At 37.8% G+C, this 27093-nt stretch overlaps 1 protein-coding gene across 2 annotated transcripts in view; it reads left to right on the top strand.

Moving 5' to 3' along the window:
• The window catches only part of PLXDC2 (plexin domain containing 2), a 449881-nt gene that overhangs the window by 405274 nt on the left and 17514 nt on the right, over positions 1 to 27093 (top strand). The window contains exons 13-14 of one of the 2 annotated variants that reach the window (XM_058681756.1): positions 5994 to 6154; positions 10371 to 14929. In XM_058681756.1, coding sequence (XP_058537739.1) covers positions 5994 to 6154; positions 10371 to 10424 — 215 coding nt within the window. In that variant the 3' untranslated portion in view covers positions 10425 to 14929. Of the gene's footprint in view, positions 1 to 5993; positions 6155 to 10370; positions 14930 to 27093 lie in introns of those variants that run through there. The other variant, XM_058681754.1, reaches the window with a different exon arrangement.

Here is a 27093-nt window from a genome sequence, read left to right as displayed (position 1 = left end):
ACAGCAAAGGAATGTTTTAGAAAGGAGATTCTATAACTAAACCATTATTGAAAATATAAATAAGTAATAAGTGAGAAAGTAAGCATTTATGCCTACGTAAAGGCAGTGAGAGAGGTTTCAAGATATCAACCTGGTTATGATTTTATATTCTAAAGATTGACAATTTGTGTCCTACAAGTCAAAGCTAATTTTACTGACCGGAGCTCTTACTGAATAAAACATGTTGCTGGCTTTCTTTTTTCTTCCTGGGAAGGACTGTCTTTTGCCTGCTGCTTCCTCCACAGGTTCTGGTTCACGTGGGAAGTGGCAGCCTGAGGCTAATTCACAAGTGTCTGCTTCTTCCCTTCCCTCTCTGCACACACACAAAGAAAGTGAGGCTGAATCTTGACATGCTGCTTTTAAAAGCCTACTGATATCAGAGAGAGAACCGGATGCTGTCTGGATGGATGGATTTGGGGGTGCAGGGGATGGATAGATGGAGGGAGGGATGAAAGAATAGATGAATGGAGAACAAACTGAGGGTTATGGGAGGGGTTGTGGGAGGGGGGATGGGCTAAATGGGTAAGAGGCACTAAGGAATCTACTCCTGAAATCATTGTTGCACTACATGCTAACTAATTCGGATGTAAATTTAAAAATAAAAAATAAAACAAGTTTTGAAAAAAAGCCACACACACGCAGAAAAAAAAAGAATAGATGAACGGAATTACACATGGGATTGGAAGAAACATTCAAAGCTTCCCTGCTTGACTCAAGTAGATATTTTTTTGCCACACTTTCTCCAAAGCAGCATTTTAAATTAATCCTATTTTCCCATGACAGTAATGTATCATACTCTTACAAATAAGAAAAAAGGCCAAGTGCGCCAAGTACAACAATACAATATACTTAAGAATAAAGCCAAACTTGGGGCACCCGGGTGGCTCAGTCGGTTAAGCGTCCGACTTCAGCTCAGGTCATGATCTCACGGTTTGTGGGTTCGAGCCCCACATCGGGCTTTGTGCTAACAGTTCAAAGCCTAGAGCCTGCTTTGGATTCTGTGTCTCCCTCTCCATCTGCCCCTTCCCCACTCACACTCTGTTTCTCTCTCTCTCAAAAATAAACAAACATTTAGAAAATAATAGTAATGCCAAACTTCAAAAAGCAACAAATGTTAAGGGCAAACACATAGTTTATATGGTCTAGTGAATCTGACACCATAATTTCCCTCAACCTCCCTCATATTAAAATGAAGAATAATATAATAGCCACATTAATTAAGTGCTTATTATATACCAGGCACTCTCCTAAGTACTTTATATGTTTTAGGTGTTTAATTCTCACAGCACCCCTATGGGGTAGTTACTGTTACTGATTGCGTTGTAGAGATAACTGAAGACCCAGTGAAGTAATTTATTATAACTTCATTTGATTTCTGTTGGAGAAGTGGTCATTCCAATACCTGTAACCCATTTTCAGTAGCCTTTATTTTTCTTTCATTTTTCTTCCTCCTCTCTCCCACCTTCCCTTCCGACAAACGTGGATTTTACGTGCATATGATGGCAGACACTGACCGAAGCCCTAGTCCCAGAGAAGTGACAAGTCAGGCACAGCCCCTGCCTTCTTGAGGGCACAATGTTAATCCTTTAACCATATTGGGGGCTGATTTTTCTTTATTTGAAATTACCAAGGCTACTTAGAATTCTTTGCCAGAATTGATAACATGGAATCAGAAGAAATGGCAGTACCTACAGTCCAGCGTCAGTTGAGGGCTTAGTGATCAGAGGCTTAGGGTGTGGACTCTGGGGACAGACTACTTGTGTGTGAGTCCCCATTCCAGTTTTATTGATCTTTTCGAAGAACCAACTCTCATTAACTTTCTCTATTATTTTTGTATTCTCTATTTTGCTTATCTCTGCTCTTGTCTTGATTATTTTCTTCCTTCTGCTAACGTTGGGTTTAGTTTGTTCTTTTCTTTCCAGTTCCCTAACTTGTAAAGTTAGGTTGTTGATTCAAGATCTTTCCTGTTTTTAATGTAAGCACGAACAGCTGTAAACTCCCTCCTTAGCCCTGCTTTTGCTGCGTCCCCAAAGTTTCGGTATGTTGCGGTTTTGTTTTCATTCATACCTAACTTTCTAATTTCCCTTGTGATTTGCTGATGACACACTGGTCGTTCAAGGGTATGTTGTTTAATTTCTACAGATTTGTGAATTGCCCATCTTACTTCCGTTGCTGATTTCTAACTCCATCCCACTGTGAATGGAGAAGATACTTTGCATGATATCTATTTTTTTAAATGTGTTGAGATTTAATGTGTGGCCTAACATATGATCTCTCCTCAAGGGTGTTCCATGTGCCCTTGAGAAGAATGTGTATGTTGTTGTTGGGTAGAGTGTTCTGTATATGTCTGTTAGATCTAGTTGGTTTATTGTGTTAAGTCTTTTTCTCTACTTACCTCTTGCCTAGTTGTTCTTTCCAAGATTGAAAGTGGAATATCGAAATTTCCAACTATTTATAGCACTTTCTGTTTCTGCCTTCAGTTCTGTCAGTTTTTGCTTCATATTTTTTGATGGTTTGTCATTAACTGCATACATGTGTATAATTATTATATCTTCTTTCTGTATTGAAACCTTTTATTTATACATGATGGCCTTCTTTGTCTCACAACCTTTTGGATTGAAAGTCTATTGAGTCTGATATTAGTATAGTTACCTCTGCTGTCTTCTAGTTATTATGTGTATGGAATATCTTTTTACATACTTCCACTTTCTATCCATTTGTGTCTTTGGATCTGAGGTTAGTATCTTGTAGACAGCATATAGTTGAATCATGTGTTTTTATTCTTTCTGACAATCTGTGTCCTTTCATTGGAGACTTTAATCCCTTTAAACATAAAACAGTTACTGATAAGGAAGGGCATATTTTCATCATTTTGCTATTTGTTTTCTTTGTGCCTTACAGCTTTTTTTTTTTTTTTTTTTTTTTTTGCTATTTCCAACATTACTGTCTTCTTTTGTGTTTGGTTGATTTTTTGTAATGGAATATTCAAACTCCTTGCCTTTTGTTTATAGTATACCTATTTTCTTTGTTGTTATCTTCAGGATTCTCTCTTTGACTTGGTCTTTCAAAGGTTTGATTAGAAAGCATCTCAGTGTGGATCTCTTTGAGTTCATCTTAGTGGAATACCTTGAGCTTCTTGGATGCTTCTATTCATATCTTTCATCAAATCTAGGATGCTTTCAGCCATTATTTCTTAAAATATTCTCTCCGCCCCTCTCTCTGTCCCTCTGTCCGGGACATCTGCAATGCTTGATGGCCCCTTGGCTCCTTTTTCTTTCTGTCCCTTGGTCAATGACTTCCATTGTCCTCTTTTCCAAGTCTGCTGGTTCTTTCTTCTGCCTGCTCAAATCTGTCTTTGAATCCCTAGTGAATTTTTCATTTCAGTCATTGAATTTTGCAGCTCCAGAATTTTTGTTGTTGTTGTTTTCTTCTTGGGTTTTCTATCTCTGTACTGATATTTCCATTTTATTCACACGTTGTTGTCTTGACTCTTTCCCCATCTTCTTTTGGTTCTTTGAGCATCTTTAAGACAATTGTTTTAAGTTCTTTGTCTATTATACTGCCATAAGATCTTTTTTCAGGGACAGTTTCTGTTGATTTTTTTTCCCTTGAATGAGCCATACTTTCGTGTTTCTTTTTATGTTTTGTGAATTTTTATTAAAAACTGGACATTTGAATCTAATAAAGGGGTAACTCTGGAAATCAGATTCTTAACCCCCCTTCCCCAGGTGTGCAGCTTTTTGATATTATTTTTGTTTATTGTTTTGGTTTTGTGTTGCTTCAGACTGTCTATGTTGAGGATCAGCCTGAGGTATAATCTTAATGTCTTTTCAGGTCTTTTCTGAGCTATTCCCTGGGCGTATACACTCACTTTCTGATCTTACCCATACACGCAGTTGTTTCTGAATGTCCTAGTCTTTACTATCTAGCTCCCAAAAATGAAAGAAAAGGGCGAAATGAAATGGGGGGAGGGCGAAAAGGGCACTGGCTCTTTAAATCCCTTAGAAGTCACTTAAGCCAGAGAGGGGCAGAGGCTTGCAACAACGGAGGAAGAGACAAAGAACCAATGGCTGCGTCTTTGTGCCTCTGTGATGAGAAGCACCAATCAGTGGCCAGTGCACAGATCCCTGCTATCTGGAGGATGAGTACTTTTCACCTGGCCCGGTTCCTGGAGGCTACTTCAGGAACCCATGTACAGCTGCCTGCCACATGACTGAGGGGTGGAGGGTGGATAGCCACTACTGGGCTAAGAGCTGAAATTGACTGAAATTCACCACAATTTATAGTCCAAGCCTTTCTCCTGAAAGTTGCAAGCCTTCAGTAGAGTCCAGAGTTCCAAGATAGTTGTCAGATACCTTCTACCAGTACAATTGTTGTCTGTGTAGAGAGACAGGTTCTGATACTTCATACTCTTCCATCTTCCCAGAATCCTTTCTATAAGTGAATTTTCATATAATGAATTACTGTTTATATTGTATATTCTTTCCTTAATGAATGTTAGTTATGTAAGCGAAAGCTGTAGGATTTTGAGCTTTATTAGATTTGGAGAAGAATTACCAAACACCAACTATGGGTCTCAAGCAGAGAATGAACAAACAATGGCAACAAACTATTTATTTGTTTATTTATAGTGGTTTTTTTTTATTTGTTTTTGAGAGAGCACAAAAGAGGGAGGGCAGAGAGAGAGAGAGGTAGATACAGAATCTGAGCTGTCAGCACAGAGCCCAACATAGGACTTGAACCCACAAACCTGATCATGACCTGAGCCAAAGTCAGACACTTAACCGACTGAGTGAGCCAGGCTCTCCAGCAACAAACATTTAAGAGATGGGTAGGAAAAACTGGAAGGTCGTGTTTCTTTGGTTTATCTGGAATTCTGTTACTTCGTATTGACCACACATTCTGATAGGCAGTTGTGTTTGCTTTTTATTAACAAAAATCTAAAATAAGAGAGATAAATCAGTGCTTAATAAATGGGATTTAATAGAGAAAAATAATTGTTTAAAACAAAGACACAAATTAGTAATGAAAAGATTAGGAATCACTGCTGTAGAACTTTTATGAATATTAAGTAATTTTCTAATGTTTCAAAATATCAATCATAGTATGCACCAAAAACATAGTTACCTGCTGCACATTATTTAAATACCTGAGTAGTCATCAAAGATTGCAGAATTTTAGAAGAGAAGACTTTAGAGATTTGTCTTATTTGCTTGACTGACTTTGGGTTGGATAATTATTACTTTAGAAATTTAATTTTTTTTCCTAATTCTCTGAAGATGGGTATTACAGTGGAAAACATCTTAGTAGAAGTCTGATAAAATGACATTGGTTTGTGGCATAGTGGATGGAATATTTCGATATGCTGTGTGTTCCCTTCAGATGGAGATAAAACTATTTGAGGGTCATTTAGCATCCATCTGTTACACTTTTAAAGAGCATTTCAGTTTAAAACAGATTTTGAAAATTAGCCTTTGAACTCATGTATAGACTTTCTGAAAATGCCTGTCTAGCCCACCAAAAGAAGCATGATACTCTTCAATTTAAAATTTCCAAAAGAAAATGACAGAGGCTTTCAAAAAGTAATCAGTTTTTCCATGGGTAACAGTGCCAGTGGTTTAATGAGAAAAAGCAAAGTTAAATTTATTATATAGTTAATTAGAGTTTTAGATTTTCCACAGTACTTTCAGAATAAAGGCTATTAATTTTGTTTATTGAACTATAAATTAAAACACAGTTACAAATGTATTTTTAATCATTAATACTACGGCTTTTCATGGCCCCAAATAAAGAGCACCAACTTTCTACAATCGGTGTTCTGGAGAGGAAAAGTTGTACAGAAAGTGAAAGAAAAATTCTAACGGTACTTTATTAAAAATACAAACATCCCCCCCAATGGAAATGCAAACCTATGAGAACACATGAATGTTCTGACAGCTGTGCTGCTCTTTCAGCTTTTACAGATGACAGTGCAGCCGAGAAGAAAGGGGGAACCCTTCATGCTGGCCTCATTGTTGGAATTCTCATCCTGGTCCTCATTATAGTAGCCGCCATTCTTGTGACAGTCTACATGTATCACCATCCAACGTCAGCAGCCAGCATTTTCTTCATTGAGGTAAGTGTCGAGAATGACACATGAAAACCACGCTGGTTGGTGAACTCCGTGCATTTGCTCACACCACCTGTATTTCATATTCAGCTCATGATTTCTGCATTTTGCAGTCGCAAGCTGGCAGATTTCACACATGCATGCCCGCACGCACACACACACGTATTGATAGATTGCTTTCATATGATAAGTTCACTTATCTCAGGAGCTTTTAAAGAAATAAGCCCTCTTGCTTTTCACAGATCTAAAGAAAAATCGAAACCATAACTTTTTTGTCCTGTAATACCAAGTATGTTAACCAGCTGTTCTCCTGATCCTAGAAGGAAATTCAGCATGTGCTTACTTCGCTTAAATATGTGGATGATTAAATACTAATTGACTATTAGTACTCCATACTAATTGAGTATTCATTCGTACAATACAATAGGGTAGGCCTGCTCTCAAGATGCTCCCAAGCCATTTAGGGAAAATATAGCTTTCGCTACGGAAGAACAGTTATAACAATAAGATAATGGTATGTGCCATCACCATTTTGTGTAATGTGTGTATATGGAGATATTTACATATAAATGTGCACGTGCATACACACACACGCTCATACAGACACAAAGAGAACACTATGCTGAATTGGTGTTCTGTTTTCATGTTCAGAATGTAGATTTAGTTCCAGTTCCCAAGAACAATGAGGTAGGAGGACCAAGCCGAGCTCTGATGACCAGAAGGCCTGAAATTGGGATGCCAGGAGGCCACTGGGTAAAGTTCATGTCACATTCCATGCCCCAGACAGTTGGAATTCCTGGGACCCCACCTGTGCAGCCTTCATTCCAGCCTCTTAATGGGGCGACTCCTATTCCAACCCCAAATAAATACTAGAGCAATGAAGGAAATATTCCCACTTAGAGTTTCAAACCTATAAATTTGAAATCTTTTCCAATTCATTGGGTGACGTACAAAAAGGTTGCTTAGAATTTTGTTCACTTGTTGGATGAGAAATTATAATAAATTTTAAACTAAAGAATTACCTTTGTCCTGTATAATAGGGAGAGATGTGTGCTAATGAATTAAATAATTGCTCAAAAGGCCTACATGATCTTCAGCGTCTGTAGAATAAAGTGCAGTCTCCTGAAGTCAGCATTCAAGGCCTTGGCAGTCTGTATCTTGTTTACCATTTCGATCTTTATCTCATGGTTCTTCAACCTGGAGGTGATGATACCATCATATTTTATGTTGTGCTCTTCTCCATACACACTTCAAATTTTTTAAGGCCACATAAGCAAGACATTGCTCATTCTGTTTCCTCCACCAACAAAGCCCTCTCCACCCCAATTCTTAAATTCAGGATCCAAACAGGCTTCAATGCCCATAACCATCTCTCTGTCTGGACAGCTGAGCATAATCTCTCATCCTCCTCTGAAATTCCATCCACAGTAATTCATCCGTGTCTTTCTATAGCATTTACCTCTCTGTTTCACATTAGAAATAAATACGCGCATGATTTGTTCCCCCCCCCTCACAGACTTAGAATTTCCTTAAGATTTGGATTAAATCATAAAGTTTCTTTCAAATAGGTATTCTATCAACATTTTCTGGAAAAAATATCCTTCGACATCTCGAACTTCCGTTCAAGTTTCACAATTATGAATTCCAGAAATGGTGTCCTCATTTAAAACCAGAATAATTGAGAAACAGCCACATGTTTCATTTCGTTGGAAAGCTGTTTTTAAGTTTTGCCAACATGCTTTTCATGGAAGAAAGCCAAAAACTTTCCCGGGTCGTGGATGTATTCCTCAAACCCCTGACATGTGATGAGCTGCCAGCCTTCAGTGACTAATCAGATATCAGGCTGCTGCTATAACCCCTTATATGTTTAAGCCTTTTAATGCACTGGGAAGTTTATTTTCTGACATTGTAATAAAGAAGATTCTGTGAAATACCTAATGGTGATGGCATTGGTGGCAAATTGCACAGGGCTGAGGGCCTAGTTCACGTCAGTTCACAGCAATCCCCGTGTGGATGCAAGGTGAGACTGTAGAATAGCGAAAGCATTTTTTGTTTTTTCATTTGGCATTCATCTTATAGATAATTTAGTTCTATACCCTCATAAACAAAGGAAGAGACTGAAGCTCAGAGTGGGGCAGTGATTTCTCCAAGGTCAAAACGCCACAGTTTCACAAAGAACCCTCTTATCTCTCCACACTCCGATAAGCAGACTCATTCTGCAGGTTCCTCGGTTTTTCTCCCCTCTGCCTGTTTCCTTCCCACTGGGGTCAATGGCCAATTCCTACTCAAATCCCTTCCTCTTCAACACCCCTGTTTGCTGTCCCCGTGTAGCTCACAGTGACTGGTCAGCAGGTGGTTTTTGAAGTTGATAATCATAACTTTACTATTATTAAAACACAAATGTTGACAAACTTAAAACACAGATCCCTGGTGACTGCACAGTTACTGACATGCCAGATCCAGGAATTTGAAAGTTCTGAATTACTGATTAAATTAGAGGCTTTGGCACATAAAGAAATTGAGTTTACCAGTATCGTGTAAATTGCTTTTCATATTCTTCATTATTCTGCTATCTACTTTTTAAATGAAGTTGATGTACTGTCTCCCATTGTGAAAACAATATTGTTCATTATAGAAAATTTGCAGAAATGGAAAGAAGTAGTATCATTTATAGTCTCAACATGCAGAAATAATCACTATTACTATTTTATTTTCTGCTGAAATTTTTGTATGCATAGTTTGACGTTTGCCCACATAGTATAACTGTGATTTCACTGAAGTGCAAACTGGTATTTTTTTCAAATAACCCTTTCCTGTTTGTAAGCATCATTGTGATGGCTGTATACTACTCCATTCAACGTTCATTCAGAAGCTTTAGATTGATTTGCCTCTTCTGCTGTAGAGTGGTATTTAGAAAGTACTGAGGGCCTGACATTGCCAAAAGTAACAAAGAACCTTATTTCACCCAATTTGACTGTATTCATTTCCTACTGCTGCTGCAACAAATTACCACAAACCTAGTAGCTTAAAAAAACACAGGCTTATTATCTTACAACTTTGGAGGTCAGAAGTCCAGAATTAGTGTCAGCGGGCTAAAGTCAAGGTGTCGGCAAAGCTGGTTCCTTCTAGAGGTTTCGGGGGAAGTCGTTTTAATGTCGTTTTCAGCTACTGGAGGCTGCACGCATTTCTTGACTCCTGGCCCCTTCTAATCATTCCAACCTCTTCTTCTGTCATCACGTCTTCTACCAACTCTAAACCCCTTGTCTCCTCCTTGTAAGGCCCCTTGTGATTGCATTGGGCCCACTTGGATAATCCGGGATAATCTCCCCATCTTAAACTCCCCAATTTAATCCCATCTACAAAGTTCGTTTTGCCACAGGAGGTGACATTCACAGGCTTTGGCTGTTAGGACGGGGACATCGGAAGGCTATCATTCTACCAACCACAACCTGCATCAAATGTAAGATGCATCACACACTACCCATTAAACTGGTCCTTGACCATAAGACACCTTCCAATTATTGCGAGATGTGATCCAGTGTATTTCTTGTGTGTTTCACGATGAAATCCAGACTGCATACGACACTTGTAGGAATTAGTTCCTGTGCTAGACATTGTGTGTAGTGTGGTGAAACTTAATGACTTTGCCCTTGAATAGACAGACCAGAGTTCATGCAACCAGTCTCATATTGTGGAGCACTGGGGCTCTTCCTTTTTCTTTTCTAATTAGCCCCATCATGGCAATAATAATGGTAATAGTGAACATTTATTACATTCACCAGTGGAAGTGATTTATACTTATTACCTCATTTAATTCTCACCAAGATTGTAGGATGTACTAAGCTTATCTCCATGTCATAGATGAAGAAACTGAGGTACAATATTTAGGTAACTTGCTCAACATCATGAATTTAGTTACTGATGGAGTCAGAATTTGAGCCCTGGTTCTCCAGAGACCATAGCCTTAACCACTGGGCCATGCTACCTCTCTGTATGTAAAGGGGCTTTCTTTATGCAGTGTATGTAAAAATATGGGAGGATATATATCTAAGGATTCTCAAAAGTAGAGTCAATGGAAGGAAATAAACTATTTAATGGCACTTAAATATTGCCAAAATCATTGCCCAAAGTTGTGTACCAATTTATGTAGCTATTGTTGCTATTATCAATTTTTAGTGAAGATAATGACAGTGACTGTTGTCTCTGTGTTTTGTTCTTGCAGAAAATATACACCAGTTACTGTACATTTCATGGATACCAACCCTCTTCCTCATAAAAAATATGTAAATGGGCCTTAGATTTTAAATGCAATGTTTGTAGCGAAAAATTGGATAAAATGGGAATTAAAACTCTACAACTACATCCTTATATGGAATGCTAAGTGAATGGGACAAAAGGGAATAAAATGACAAAAATAAAGAGAAATGTAGACAAGAGTCAAGAAACCTTGTGATAAAGCATAGCAGCACCTTATATATTGTGCAATTAAACAACAATTAAATTGCCGGTTCATCCCCTGTGTCTTCATATACAGGATCAAGTACAGATTTTCATTCTCCTAAGACATTCAGTCTTTACTCAGTCTGGCAGAATAGTCTATTTTTCATGAATTTATCTGTCATCCTCTTCAGATTTTATCCTGAGCATTTTCTTTTATTTGTTTATTTGTTTGTTTGTTTGTTTTTGGGGGGGGGCAGAGGGAGAGAGAGAGAGAGAGAGAGAGAGAGAGAGAGAGAATCCCAAGCAGGCTCTGCACCATCAGCACAGAGCCAAATGTGAGGCTTGAGCCCACAAACAATGAGATCGTGACCTGATCCTAAATCGAGAATTGGACACCCAACTGACTGAGCCACCCAGGTGCCCCTTCTTTAACGTTTTACCAGATGGCTTTAATTTTGTGTTTACCCAACTGACTTTTCTCATGAATTTTCAAAAAGATACCTGATTTTGACCCAAATAATATTATACAAGAATAACCAACGTATTTTAAAATCTTTCTAAAAATTAGATTTATTATCTTGAAATAAAATAGCAGAGAACAAATATTCAAATACTCACATGCTCCTTAAAATTTTGATAGATTTTAACAAAACCACTGTCTCTTTGGAATAATCAAATACACCTTAGGTTCTACATTACATTTAATGTTTGCTGAACATTTCTAGGCATAGATTCTGTGTAAATTTCATTGTTTCATGAATATGGGTTGCAGGGATAAATATTTATACTGCTGAATACTATTACATATCATAATTTAAGATTTCTAAATAAAATGCATAAAATGTAATCTAATTGAAGGTCAAGAAAATAATATTAGAAAGTGGTAATGAAATGGAAAAGAATTCTTATGAGAGGATTCTTTGTGGACTATAAATAAAATAATTTAGACTAGCAATCTTAATGAAAGACTTTTTTTTTTTTAATATGAAATTTGTTGTCAAATTGGTTTCCATACCCGTGATTTCCATACCAGTGTTTCCACTGGTATGAAAAAAATTTCATACCAGGCTGCACCGGAAAAAAAATTTTTGAAAAAAAAAATTTTTTTTTAAGTTTATTTATTTTTGAAAGAGAGACAGAGTGTGAGTGGGCAATGGGCAGAGAGAGAGGGAGACACAGAATCTGAAGCAGGCTCCAGGCTCTGAGCTGTCAGCACAGAGCACGACATAGGGCTCGAAGTCACGAACTGTGAGATCATGACCTGAGCCGAAGTGTGACGCTTAACCGACTGAGCCACCCAGGAGCATCCCCCTGCCCCCCGGAAAAAAACATTTTTTAAAGGATATAATTCTTACCCTAATGACTGGAGAAAAGACTGGATGGACGGCTGAGCCGTCAGTGTGAAAGCCACTAGCCCTATGTGACTGCTGAGCACTTGAAATGTGGCCAGTCTAGAATGAGATGCATATAAAATACCCACCAGTTTTTGAAATTTGAGTACATGAAAAGAGCACATACTAGCTCATTAATTATTTCCCTATTAATTACATGTTTAACTGAAAATATCTTGGGTATATTGGGTCAAGTAAGATATATTATTAAAATTAATTTGGGGAGCAGTCCGAGATAGCAGCGCAGGAAGATCCTTAACTCACCCCCCTCCCACGCACACATCAAATCTGCAGCTACATACTGAACAATTCCCTATGAAAAAGAGCTGAAAAACAGCGGAACAGCTCCTTCATAACAAATGATTAAAAGGCCACATGGAGACAGGTGGGAGACGCAGAGAGGCAGTCTCGCCAAAAGCCCCACCCGCACATGGCAATTCAGAGTCACGCGGGATCTCACAAATCCGGAGCTTCTTCCTGAGGAGTGAGGGGTTTCTGCCCCACATCAGCCCCCCCACTCCCCAGTTCTTGTGAGCTGCACCACAGAGACCAACTCCCAAAATGTCTATCTTTGGAAAACAATGGGGCTGCCATCCAAGAGACCCAAAAGGTTGTAGGTACTAAGGTACTAATTTTAAAGGGCTCAAGGGCAGAACGACCCTTCCCAGGGCCCAGCGCAGGAGCAGCAGTTTGAAAAGCATCTAAACTATATGCGAAGGAGACTCATCTGCTCATCTTATTAATGCATCTGCTGGAGAGGAAGGAGCCTCTGAGACTCTCTCCAGAAGTGGCAAGCACCATTTGTGCACTCTCCCACTACCTCCTTGGTGCCAGTGGGGGTCCACAATCCCTGCGCTCTCCCACTCCCCTGCAAAAGTGCGCAGGTATGCCCCAGTCCCCGTCCCGTGCTTCACTCCTCCCGGAAGCCAGCAGGCATGCACTTTGTTGCCACCCCACTAAAGCCGGTAGGCATGCCCCACCCCTGCACTCTCCGGTGCAGCCTTAACAAAGAACTGGAAAAATCATTCGTGTGTGAAGATTAAACAACATGCCACTCTACAACCAATGGGGGCGATGAAGAAAGCAAAGGAGAAATCAAAAAAATACTGTGAGACAAATGAAAACGGAAGTACAACATACCAAAATCTCTGGGCTGCAGCAAAACAGGTATAAGAGGGAAATTCTAGGTTCATAGCGAAACAGGCCTAACACAAGACACAAGAAAATGTTCGAATAAACAGTCTAATATTACATCTAAAGAAACTAGAAAAAGCAAAGCAAACAGAGCCTCAAGTTAGGAGGGAGGAAATAACAAAGATCAGAGCACAAATATGAAGGAGAGACTAAAAAGACAGTAGAAAAGATCAATAAGCTCGTTCTTTGACAAGATAAATAAAGCTGATAAACCTTTATCATTTGAGAAAAAGAGAGAGAGGGCTCAAATAAATCAGAAAGAAAAGAAGAGAATTCACAACTGACACACAGAAATAAAAAGGATCCTAAGATAGTACTGTGAACAATTATATGTGAGCTTAGAGGCATAAATAAATTCCTAGAAACATACAGTCTTCAAAGACTGAATCATGAAGTAATAGAAACTCCGAATAGACCAATTACTAGTAAGGACATTGAATCAGTAATCTAAACTCTCACAACAAGCAAAAGTCCAGGATAAGACAACTTCACTGGTGAATTCTACTAAATATTTAAAGAAGATTTAATACCTGTCCTTCTTAAACTCTTCCAAAAAACTGAAGGGGAGGGAATGCTTCCAAACTCATTTACAAGGCCAGCATTACTGTGATACCAGAAGCAGACGAAGACACCACAAGAAAAAAAAAAAAAAAAAAAAAAGAAAAGAAAACTGCAGGCCAGTACTCCAGTGATCACTGATGCGAAAATCCTCAACAAAATATTAGCAAACCGAATTCAACAATATGTTAAAATAATCGTGCACCATGAAGTGGGATTTGTTCCAGAGATATAGGATAGTTCAACATTTGCAAATCAATCAACATTATACACCACATTAACAAAACAAAGGATAAAAATCCTATCATCTCAAGAGATGCAGAAAAAGTATTTGACAAAATTCAACATCTGTTTATGATAAAAACCCTCAAAAAAAGTGGCTATCGAGGGAACATCCTTCAATATAATAAAGGACATATACGACAGGCCCATAACTAACATCATATTCTACGTGAAAAGCCAAAGCTTCACAGCTACAATTAGGACCAAGAGAAGGATGCCCATTCTTGCCATGTTTATTCAACATAGTATTAAAAATCCTAGCCAGACCAATTAGGCAATAAAAAGAAATAAGAGGCATACAAATTGGAAAGGAAGAAGTAAAATGGTCAGTAGTTGTAGATGACATGATCTTATATATAGAAAACCCTAAAGACTCCACCAAAAAAAGTTAGAACTAATAAACAAATTCAGGCAAGTTGCAGGATACAAAATCAATACACAAATATATGTCGTGTTCTTATATATTAACAACAAACTCTCAAAAAGAGAAATTAAGAAGACAGTGAGATTTACAATTGCATCAAAAAGAATAAAAGCCCTAAGAATAAATTTAACCAATGAGGTGAAAGACCTATATGCTAATAATTATAAGATATTGATGAATAAATTGAAGAAGCCACAAATAAATGGATCGGTACTCTGTGCTCATGGATTAAGAGAATTCATGCTGTTTAAAAGTCCATATTACCCAAAACAATCTAGAGATTCAATGCAATCCTTATATGATGTCAATTTTAAGGCATTTTTCACAGAAATAAAGCAAATTTGTATGGAATTGCAAAAGACCCTGAACAGCCAAAGCAACTTAAGAAAGAAGAATAAAGCTGGAATCGTCACACTCCCTGATTTGAAACTATATAACATAGCTATCATATCAAACACTGTGTTATTGGCAAAAAAAAAAAAAAGAAAGAAAGAAAGAAAAAGAAAAGAAAAAAAAAAGGACGCAAAGATCAATAGAATAGACTAGAGAGCCAGAAAAGTTAAACTCATACATATATAGTCCATTTAGAACAACAGAGGCAAGAATATGCAATGGAGAAAGGACAGTCTCTTCAATAAATGATATTATTGAAGACATCCACATGCAAAAGAATGAAACTAGACGACTATCTTACAATACACAAAAATTAACTCGTTTATCAAAGACTTGAAATGTAAAACCAGAAACCATAAAACTTCTAGAGGAAAACATAGGTGGTAAGCTCCTTGACATCATTCTTGGTAATGATTTTTTGGATCTGACCCCAAAAGCAAAGGCAACAAAAGCAAACATAGAGAAGTGGTGCTACATCAAACTAAAAAGCTTCTGCACACCAAAGGAAACCGTCAACAAAGTGCAAAGACAACCTATTGTGAATGGGAGGAAAATATTTGCAAATCATATATCCACCAGAGGGGTAATATCCAAAATAAATAAAGAGAAAAGTCGGATTAGTGAGTAGAGGACCCGAATAGACATTTTTCCCAAGAAACCATGCAGAGGGCCAACAGGAAAAGATACTCATCATCACTAATCAGGGAAATGTAAATCAAAACCGCAATGAGATATCCTTTCACACCTGTTAGAATGGCTATTATCAAAAAGACAAGAAATAGAGGCATGTGGGTGGCCCAGTGGGTTAAGCGCATCTGACTGTTGATTTCAGCTCAGGTCATGATCTCACGTCTCGTGAGTTTGAGCCCCCGTCGGGTTCTGCACTGGCAACACGAAGCCTGCTTGGGAGTCTCTCTCTCTCCCTCTCTCTGCCCCGCCCCTGCTCACACGTGTGCACCCTCTCTCTCTCTTTCAAACTGAAAAACTAGACTTAAAAAAAGAGACAAGAAATAACAGACGTTGGCCAGGATGTGGAGAAAAGGGAACCCTCACATGCTATTGGTGGGAATAAAAGTTGGTGCAGCCGCTATGGAAAACAATGTGGAGGTTCCTCAAAAAATTAAAAATAGAACTACCATATCATCCAGCAATTCCACTTCTGTGTATTTATCCAAAGAAAATGAAAATACCCTACATTTATTGCAGCATCATTTCTAATAGCCAAGATATGAAAATAACCTAAGCATCCATTGATGGATGAATGGATAAGGAACAATATTACACACACACACACACACACACACACACACACACACACGAATACTACTCAGCCCTGAAAAAAAGATGAAAATCTTGCCATTTGCGATAACATGGATGGGAGGCATTAGGCTAAGTGAAACAGGTCAGACAGAGAAAGACAGATTGCCATATGATTTTACTTATAAGTGGAATTTAAAAAACAAAACAAATGAGCAAACAAAACAAAATTCATATTGAAAACAAAATTCATACAGAAAACAAAAAGTGGTTGCCAGGAGGGAGGGAAGTTGAGAGGTGGATGAAATGAGTAAAGGGGGTCAAAAGATATAAACTCTCAGCTATAAAATAAATCAAGTCATGGGGATATAGTGTACAGCAAAGTGAGGATAGTCAGTAATATTGTCCTGTATATTTGAAAGTTATCAAAAGAGTAAATCTTAAAAGTTCTCATCACAAGAAAAAAATTTTTTTTGTAACTTTGTATGGTTTCAAACCATAACTAGACTTACTTGTGGTCATCTAACAATATAGACGAATATCCAACCATTATGTTGTCTGCCTGAAACTAATACGTTATATGTCACTTATACCTCAATAAAAGGTAATTTTACTTATTTTTACTCTTTATGTGGCTACTAGATAGTTCTAACATTATGTATATGACTCACACTGTGTTTCTATTGGACAATGCTGAATTTGGAGGAAATCTTGCAGAGAAGAGGGGATTAGAAAGAAAATCTGGATCTCTCCATATTTTTTTTTGAACATAAAAAGACAAGTAATTTTTAACACAGGGGAGAGGAGAAGGTTGGAAACTTGAAGAGGGAGATGGCTGATAAAGCTATCTGATACGTTGTCCACTCACTCATTCATTTAGTCAAATTTGTTGACCTCCTATTAGGTGCCAGGTACTCAAGACACAGAGATAAGCAAAAAAGACAAGGGAAAATCATTGCCTTCATGAAGCTTACATTCTACTGGGTAGAGAACAGAGAAGCATATTTTAAGCTAGGTGTGGATGTCAAGTTGAATGTTTAGTTTTACAAAAGATGCAACCTTTATGTAATGCTTGAAGAAAACGTTACATTTTTTGAGCAGTAAGATATTTAACCAAATGACCAAGGATATAAGAGTGTGATGACCTTTATTCCTGAGTTTTCAATTTGCCAATCATTGTCCTCATCGTTTTATCATCTAAGACTTTTTATAGAGTTCTAGATATATATTTGGAAGGAAGAGAGGGAAGGAAGGAGGAAGGAAAGGGCAGGCAGGCATACTGTTCTCTCAAAGAGTTCATGTTCCTGAAGGACAAAACATTTTCATCATTCTTAAATGGTGCATACTGACTTGCATTAGAAGTCACATGATAGCTTTCACAATAAAACCAGGACAAAATGTCTAAATACCAGTCAATGTTCACATCATACTTTGAAATTCATATTATTACTAGAGGTCCAAAATGTCTGCCTTTAGCGGAAGTACCCAGTATTTTTATCATCAAAATCATAGGATGTGAAAACAAAGACACCTCAGCATGTGTGCAAACCCAGGATTCTATAACTTTTCCTGAATAAAGTGTATGAATTCCCTAAGTATCTACTTCAAATACATTTCCTTGGGTTTTTATGTTTTATCTTAAAAATGTGTATGAATTTTGCATTATCCTCTATAATGTAGACATGTTTGTTTGATATTAAAAAAATGACTTTGCCCAACCTTCAACCAAAGTCAACATCCCAAAAGATGATTCTTTTTCCTCTTTAACTTTGTGTGCCCCTGACACCCCAGTTGCATAGCTCTTGATACTATAAAATTCAGATAAATCTGGGGCGCCTGGGTGGCTCTGTCGGTTAAGCATCTGACTTCAGCTCAGGTCATGATCTCACAGTTGATGGGTTCGAACCCCCTGTCGGGTTCTGTTCTGACTGCTTAGAGCCTGGAGCCTGCTTCAGATTCTGTGTCTCCTTCTCTCTGCCCCTCCCCTGCTCGTGCTCTGTCTCTTTCTCTCTCTCTCAAAATAAATAAACATTAAAAAAAAACAAAAACAAAAACCCTCCAGATAAATCCAAACCACTAAAACCCTCTGTCCCTGGAACCTAAGTGGGCAGTGTCCTTTCTACACCTTTATTAGAGTTAGACCCAATATAGAAATAGAATCCCAAGAGGGGGAAATAATGTGCTGGGGTCACAGAAAGCCTAATTTCAGAGCTAAGACTGGAAACCAGGATTCCTCCTTCTGGGCTGCAGGCTGTGCTGCCTACAGCAACAAGGTAACAAGTCTCTTAAGCAGTTTGCCACTCAAGGGATTCCCCATCCCAACAAATATTTGTGAGTAACAAGGACCAGTGGAGAATATGATTAAAGAAAGACAGGCAGCTGTAGCCCTCAACTTTTCCTGGCAATGGATCGCACATCCAGGAAAGAAGCCAGAGGACAGGAGCCAGGCAAGGATTCAAAGGCTGCTGCTGGGGAGTGTTTACTGAAAGTTTGGCATCTTGCTTTGCAGCTGCTAGCTGGATAGCACTTGGGGATCAGGAAGACACGATCCCTTGAATAATCTATGTAGTAAAAAGACAAATTATTTCATAGACCCATGAGTCTTTTTTTTTTAATCTGGAAGTCACATGTTTTTTAAAACTAAATTTTACCCACAGGTATTCCTTGGTCTTATTTCAGTCTTAAAGAAAACTCAAGGAGAAAAAGAATTCATTGAAACAAACTACTTCTTATTTTCGTTTCGTAAAGGGGGCAGAAAATGGCATTCACTTTTAATGAACTGCTATGAGGAAGGAAAGATTAGGCAAAACTTGAGATGGTTTGACACTCTTGTTGAAAAAGCTGCCTTATTAAATGGCGGCTTTCCAGAAATATAGCAAAATATAGGGGAAAATCAGTGAAATTGGTTTGCTTTTAAAAAGTTAGGCACTGTTAGTATGTCTTTGGTTTTCTTCTCTTACTTTCTGTTCTAAAACGCTGGGATTTTCTTCATGTACATCGCTGAATGTTTCTGAGACATCAGTTCAAGTTCATGGTGATTCCCTTATATATGTAATCACCAAAATATAGATTTTTTAAACAGATGTCAATCTTTAATTTACTCTTCTGGGTAACATTTTAATTTAAATTCCTAAAACTAAAATAATGTTTCTAATTTAATGAAATATTTTCTTCCCTTCATTGGGAAGAATTATTAAAATTACTGAATAAAACGTTTTAGACTGCACTGAATTCTCTGCTCAAATTCCTTCTTAATTACCATTCCCTAAGTTATTTTTAATGGTGCAAAAGGCCATGAAATAAATCATATATATGTGTATGTGTGTGTTTGTTATGTGTGTGTGTGTGTGTGTGTGTGTGTGTGTGTGTGTATATATATAAAATCTCCACAGGGAAGCTCTTAGCAGATGGACATATCCAATGAATAAATAAATAAAAACCTGCAGAGCTATAATTCACACGGGCAGTTGTAAACCTGAATTATGTCATTTTGAGTACAAGATATATGTATTAGGTATTCTAATCCTCTCCTTCTGTTACCACTTTTTTAAATGTTTTTATTTATTTATTTTTGAGAGAGAGCAAGCACAAGTGGGAGAAGGGCAGAGAGAGAGAGAGAGAGAGAGAGAAAGAGAGAGAGAGAATCCCAAGCAGGCTCTGCAATGTTAGCACAGGGCCCAATGCTGGGCTCAAACTCACCAGAAATCAAGAGTTAGATACTTAACTGACTGAGCCACCCAGACATGCCCCCCCTTACCTCTTTAAAAAAAGATTATTCCACTTACAGTGACAACTATTGAGTAATTTCTTCCTTGTGACTTTGGTAACTGTTCTTTGTTAAAAATAAATACGTCTTTTCAATTTCTGGAAGCAGAAAATAGGAACTTTAATTTTAGCTATAATTATTGCTTCACAATAATAATGAATTTATTGTATTATAAGACCTTTCCCACCAATTTCACAAAGTATAAATTTTTTTCTGACAAAAATACAAAATTAAGCTACGTAAGTTGATTATTATGACATGCTTTGGTTTGTAAATAATACTAGAATGACTTGCAATTGTAAGAAAATTAAACTCTTTGAATTAGGACATTAAAAATATTCAGAATCTAGGGAATACAAATGTAAAGAAATGTGTTTATTATAAATAATAGACATAATCATGCTCTTTGTTATTCTATTAGAAGTTATTAGCCAGGGGCACCTGCATGGCTCAGTCAGTCGAGCGGCTAACTTCCACACAGGTCATGGTCTCACTGTTTAGTTCATGAGTTCGAGCCCCGCATCCAGCTCTGTGCTGACAGCTCAGAGCCTGGAGCCCACTTTGGATGCTGTGTCTCCCTCTCTCTCTCTCTCTGCCCCTCCTGGCTCGTGCTCTGCTCTGCCTCTCTCTCTCTCTCTCTCTCTCTCTCTCTCTCTCTCTAAAAATAAATAAAAACATTAAAAAAAATTTTTAAGTAATTAGCCAAAGGTAGTTTTAATTTGCAAATGCATTAGATTATTTTGCTCTGTTTTCTTGAGGTGGTAAGTCTATAAAAACTTTCTCAATATAAACAAAATAATTTTTAGTTCAAAATTAAAACAACTTTTTTAAAAACCACATAATAAGGGAATATAGAGTCAGAATTATTGGTTCTTGTTGTACCTTCTCTACTTTCAGTTAATTACAATATTTATATTTTAATGAAAAAGCCATTCATCTGTTAAAAAAAAATTTTTTTAATGAACCCTGACTCTGTGCCAAGTATCATCCTTGGCACAAACTTTGAAGGAGAAATGATATTTGTTTTATTAAAAGGAGAAAACTTTTTCTTCTCTAAAGAAAATAAATTTGTGATAATTATTCAAATCTCATTGCAATATAAAGTACTAGGGTTTTAGTAAGGGCGAATCTCCTAATTGTATGTCAGATTTTTTGTTTTATGAATTTAAGTCACATCATTTTTTTCTTGTTTTTCAAATTTTCCTTGCTGTTGATCTTGAAATACCTCTGATTCATTAGCTTGTAATTGGACTTGAATCTTGAGCATGTATAGTTTAATATGGAGAACATTTAATGTAGCATGAGGTTAAGTAAAGAACGCTGAATTTTAGTGAAAAGTAATCTCAAAATTTATCATTTATAGTATGTAGCTGTCAATTTAAAAAGGTATGTTTCATGAAAAGCAGGATGGCATCTCACCAAATAGGGTAGGCTTCATTCTTCACCTTATACTTGTAGAGGTACACGGTCAACCTAAAATGGGTTCGGAGGAGAGCCATGAAGAATATTATGGACTTGAAATTCATGGCAGGAATGGTCGAAGGACAGAGAAGTTCTAGCAGAGAAAGTGTAGAAGGAGAAGCATTCTAGCTCCCCACCAATATTAATGGGCTGTCCTGTGAACGACAGATCTGACTTGTTCTAAATGGATCTCAGAGATGGATGTGAGGATTGTCAGGGAGAAGCTATGAAGATACAAATATGGGCTCAATATAATCACCTTCTGTTAATCACAGGTACTCTGGTACTGAGGTAGTGCTTTTCTAATAATCAGAAAAGGTACTTTTCTCAGAGGCTCCTGAGTGATGAGTTCTTCATCACCACATATATTTAAGCATTCAAGAGGCCCTTTGTTGAAGACTTAGTAGAGGGTATCTAAGCATTATAGAAGTGCTTAAACTAGAATGAATTTAAAGTTAATTCTGTCCCCGTAAGTCTAGGATGTTCTGGCTTCTTCCCGCCCCCAAAGTTGTATACGTTTCAGTACAAAAATAGCAAAGTAAAGTAAAAAGTATTATTGTACATGCTTACAGTTTCTGAAGACATGTTATTTTTTGAGTAACTCAAAGTGAAAAAGTAACATACCCATACAGCAAGGAAGCCTATAGCTCCTCTATTCAGAGAATGTAATTCTTTATGAAGTCATAATTGCAGGGGGAACTCAACTTGTTGTCTTTTTAGGGAGTTCATAGCATTGAGTGATGCCTTAGATTTCATGTTCATGTCACTGCAGGAGGAGCCAGGCATGGGTTTGTTTTGATTTAAAAGTCTGCATAAAAACAAAGGAATCTGTCAGAAAAGTATCAACTGATATAAAGTGCCTCAAACAAATCTTTCCCGATAAGGGGTTAACTTGAAACAGAAGAAACTAACAAAGAGCCACAGAAATCCAAAGTGCTATCCTTTGCTTTCTCCGATAGTCCTCTTTGCAAACGCATTTCCTAAATTTTACCAAGAGAAGTTGACAGTTAAATATATACGTATGCTCTCTTTAAATAGGTAGGAGAGGCAAAGCATCCTTGACATTCTCCACGTACAAATAAATGCTTTTGTGGTTTTTCTTTCTATCCCCATCTTTTTCTTCCTTTCTCGGAAGACTAAGATTCTTCTGAGAACTTCTGGTGTAACGTGTAAGCCCTGGCCACTCAAGATCACTTCTGCTATTCGTTTCCTTCCCTCTCACGTTCTGCCAAGCAGCCTGAGGGAGTTTTTCAGTATTTGCATTAAAGAAAACTTTCTGAAAGTTAACTTGGCATCGTTCCCATTCCTATTTTATTTAAATCTGTGATCATTTTTATCTCTATATTATAATCACTGCTGAAGGGCAAAGTGCTTTTTTTTTCCCCTTCTCACCCATTCTCTTAGCTATAGCAAACACAGACTTCAAGTTGAAACTCCCATGTTTCCATAAATAATGAAGCTGAGTCACATTCCAGACAGGTGCAAATTTGTTTCCCTGACATAGAACAGAATGTAAATCCATACTCTGGATCAGGAGGAGCCAGGAGGAGACCAGGCAGCTCTTTGGTTAGCTCTCCTCCATGCATCTCCACTTAAGGAAGTATATCATTATCTCTTATTGATCTCCAAGTTAGAGAGAGACAGATAAATCTCTGCCTTGCCTTGCTGCCCTTATGGAACTACAGTATTTGTATATTCATTCATCTCAGCACAGAGAACAATTGCTTATGTATTTTTTTTCTTTTCCGATGAAAAGTAGACACAGCACTAAATTATTCTCAGTAATATTTTCCTTCAAATCAATATGGTGATAGATGTATAGCAATAAATGATGCAATTTAACAGTAGGTGCGAAAAGAGTCCTTTAGATATCAAAAGATAGTACTAATGGAAGTTTCTAGGAAGTTGTAGGTGGTGGTAGCTGTTTTGCCCAGAATTCGTGATCCCCAAAGACCGCCAGGGAGCCGAGTCCAATGTAAAAGCAAAAGAGCCTTTATTCGAGCTAGCTCGAGCTCAATCCCCTACCTGCACCGACGAGGTGGTGAGATACCGGGGAGAGAGAGCGAGTTTCAAAAGGACAAAGGTTTTATTGGGGCCTAGGGGCAGTTGGTGAGGTAATGGCTGTGGCCTTAGCCGATTGGCTGGGGAAGGGTCCGAGTCCTGTTAGGCAGGTGAGCGGGAGGTTACTCAAGGGGAGGAGGCGTGGTCAAGGTGAAGGACACAGAACAAGATGGAGTCGGCTGGCGTAGGCCCGCCCTTTCAGTAGCAGCATAAATTCTTTATCTTTCAGAACATCCAGATACAAACAGGACAAACTGGATGTCAAAACCAAAACCTTACGGACAACACTGACAACAGGACTAGCTGACAACTTATATCCAAAACATAAATAAGAACCACCCAATACAACCTATAATAACAAACCGTCAATATCCGCAGAACTGAATGTTGTCAGTATCTATGTGAGAGGAAGCAAAAGGTGAGAAAAGAAGCTGGCCAGCAGACCTGAAAACAGGAGGCCCACAGTACAGCCAATAGGCATTGACTGGAAAATACAACAAGTTAATGGAAGAACAGTAGCAGAAAATGGGAAGGGCATGGGCCAACTCCAGTTGTGAGTGAGTGCAAGGGACCGGTGTACAAGTTTCTAAAGGGGCTAGAGAGGTCTAGTCTAGGGAACTCTCAAAACTGACTTTCCAGGGCCCATCTTCCACGATAGCACCCACACTAGGAGAAAAGTTTGGGAGTGGAATTGAAATGGAGTAGGACAAGGGGGCGCCTGGAGTCAGCCAGTTAAGTGTCTGACTCTTGATTTTGGCTCAGGTCATGATCTCACAGTTTGTAGGTTCAAGCCCCCACATAGGTCTCTGCACTGACAGCTGGGAGCCTGCTTGGGATTCTCTGACTCCCTTGCTGTCTGCCCCTCCCCCACTCTCCCTCTATCTCTCTCTCAAAATAAATAAATAAACATTTAAAAATGGAGTAGCAAGTTAGAGAGGGAGGGAGCCAAACCATAAGAGACTCTTAAAAACTGAGAATAAACTGAGGGTTGATGGGGGGTGAGAGGGAGGGGAAAGTGGGTGATGGGCATTGGGGAGGGCACCTGTTGGATGAGCACTGGATGTTGTATGGAAACCAATTTGACAATAAATTTCATATTAAAAAAAATGGAGTAGGGGTGCCTGGGTGGCTCAGTAGGTTAAGCGTCCAACTTCGGCTCAGGTCATGATCTCACAGTTCATGGGTTTGAGCCCTGCTATGGGCTCTGTGCTGGCAGCTCAGAGCCTGGAGCTTGCTTCGGATTCTGTGTCTCCCTCTCTCTCTGCCCCTCCCCCGTTCACACTCTGTCTCACTCTTTCTCTCAAAAATAAATAAATGTAATTAAAAAAAATTTTTTTTTAATAAAAAAATTTTAAAAAATGGAGTAGCATAGGGACAACAGAGATTTCTTAAAAATCATAAAGTTGGAGAAGGAAAGTTGGAGAAGGAAACAGAGTCAGGAAATTTCAGAAAGCATATGTTTTTAACACCACTGAAGAGAAACAGAAGAGGGAACTCTGAAGCTGTCAATGTTACTTGAACCAACCCTCTTTCTAAAAGTCTAGAGAAACTAAATTCACATAAAAGTGAACAAAAGAAAATTTTGGAGGTGGAAGTCCAATGCAAAGATACTATAATTTAAAGAAAATAAAGGGCAGAATACTATTCCTAAGACAAAGACAGCACATCAGAAAGACATGCTTTGGGAATCTAATAAAAATTCTAAAGTACTATTTCAAAACTAGCTACAAAGCATTAAGAAAATGATGCAAAGCATTAAAGAACAACTCAACAATTTGAGTTGAGTTATGTAAACTAAAAATAAAAATTGTGGCAGACATCAAAAAATCATTTTGGAAATGAGGGGAAAAAAACATGAATAACAAGAAGAGCAAGTAAACATAATTCTTAATTACTTAGCAGAAATAAAGGGTTAAAAGGAAGAAATCTCCTTTAGTTGAAAAGAACAAAAGGAGATAAAAAGAATTTGAGAGAGTCCACAGAGACCAAGAGTCTACAAAGCATCAAAAAGAGTTTATTGGGGGTCTTAGGGATTGCAGTCCCGGAGATAGAGATGACCTAAATGAAAAGTGTGCTCTAAATTGAATTGCAGACAGTGCAGGCTTATAAAAGCAAAAACTACAAAGTTACATAACTTGTTTTGAAAGCATTATGATTGGTGCTGGCAGAGTTTAAACTGATTATCTAATACACGATTGGCTATTTAGCTAACAAGTGTTACATTATCTCTGTTTCAGTCCAAAGTAGAAGGATGTGTTCCAGGAGGTGGTCAATTTGCAAATGATGAACGTCAAAAGTTCATGGGGTACCAAGGAGTGAAACAGGAGATGTGCGTAGGCCCTACTTCCTCCATGTCTTTTCAAATCTATGAGCGGCTCTCTTATCAATGCTGACTTCATTTTGAACCTTCTTTCATGATAGATAATGACAAATCTTAAAGATTTGCAAAGAAGATCCAACATGTGGATAATAGGAATCCCTAAGGAAGAAAAACCAAAGCAATCAATCAAGCAATACCCCAAACTATGATTTTTTTTTTCAAAGTTCTTGAATCTTAAAAACAAATCTAAATGTTGAAAATACTCACTGGGTACCTGAGATTACTGACCCAAAACAACCAATGTTAAGATTTATTCTACTGAAATCAGTGAGTGATTTTTTTCCAAAGAAAGAAAATCCTTTGTACCCTCAGACAAAAGGAACACCTGATTTATAAAAGAACATCAATTAGATCATCATCCACTTTTTGTGCCAGAGGAAAATGGGATAAAAATATTAAAGGAAAGAATATGTAGACCAAGGCTTTATGTTCAACCAAACCAACCTAGAGTGCCATAAACTATTATCAACATACAAGAATTCTGGTAATATTGTTTTCATGACACCTTCCTGAGAAAATTAGAGAGATTTAGACAAACAAAATGACAACAGAGGTATCACACAAGCACTGGCAAACTCAGTTCAGCCTTCTGGCACCACTCAGGATGCATCTGTATACTTTCCCAATATGACTGTGCTTTGTACATTTGAAGGTGGCCATTGCTGTAACTCACATTTCATGTTTCAGCTGGCTTCACCTGTCAACTAACATTTTGGAAATTTTTAGAAAATGTTTACAATATTTTTCTAGGTTTCTCCATTTATATATTTTAAGTGCAGTTGCTAGTGTACCTCTAAAATAATGTTCTATCAATTATACCTCAATTAAAAGGCAAATGGAATTGCTAATTTATATATGCTCATTGTAATTTATATAAATCCTTACAAAGGGATGGGTATGTGTGGTGCAGACAGGTAACTAGTTTTTTTTTTATGTACTGGTAATTCATGTTTCCAATTCCATAGTAGATAGTGGTAAATGGTAAGTAATTGCATAATTTAAGTTTCCTGTTCTGTCTTGTATCTGAGCATGGCCATGACTACTAATCACCACCAGGAAATGGTTTGTGCTACTTTTAAGTTAAGGCTTTTAAGAATTGGATGTGCCTTTTACATACCTTTCCTCCTGTTTCACCACTGGATACGTGTGATTCCTAGGGAATGGAGAAGCAAAATGGAAGAAGCCTGATCCATGCATGGAAGGAAGGTGCCTGTCTATAAGAAAAACTGTCTTGTATTATTATGTGAGCAAGAAAGCCACTTCAATTTAGTAAGCCATTGACAAAATTTAAAAAGAAGGGTTATTAATAGAGAAAATGGTTACGATCTAATGCATGTA

The sequence above is a fragment of the Neofelis nebulosa genome, chromosome 8 (genome assembly GCF_028018385.1).
Source record: "Neofelis nebulosa isolate mNeoNeb1 chromosome 8, mNeoNeb1.pri, whole genome shotgun sequence".
NCBI lineage: Eukaryota > Metazoa > Chordata > Mammalia > Carnivora > Felidae > Neofelis > Neofelis nebulosa.
This window is presented reverse-complemented; position numbering and strand designations above follow the sequence as displayed.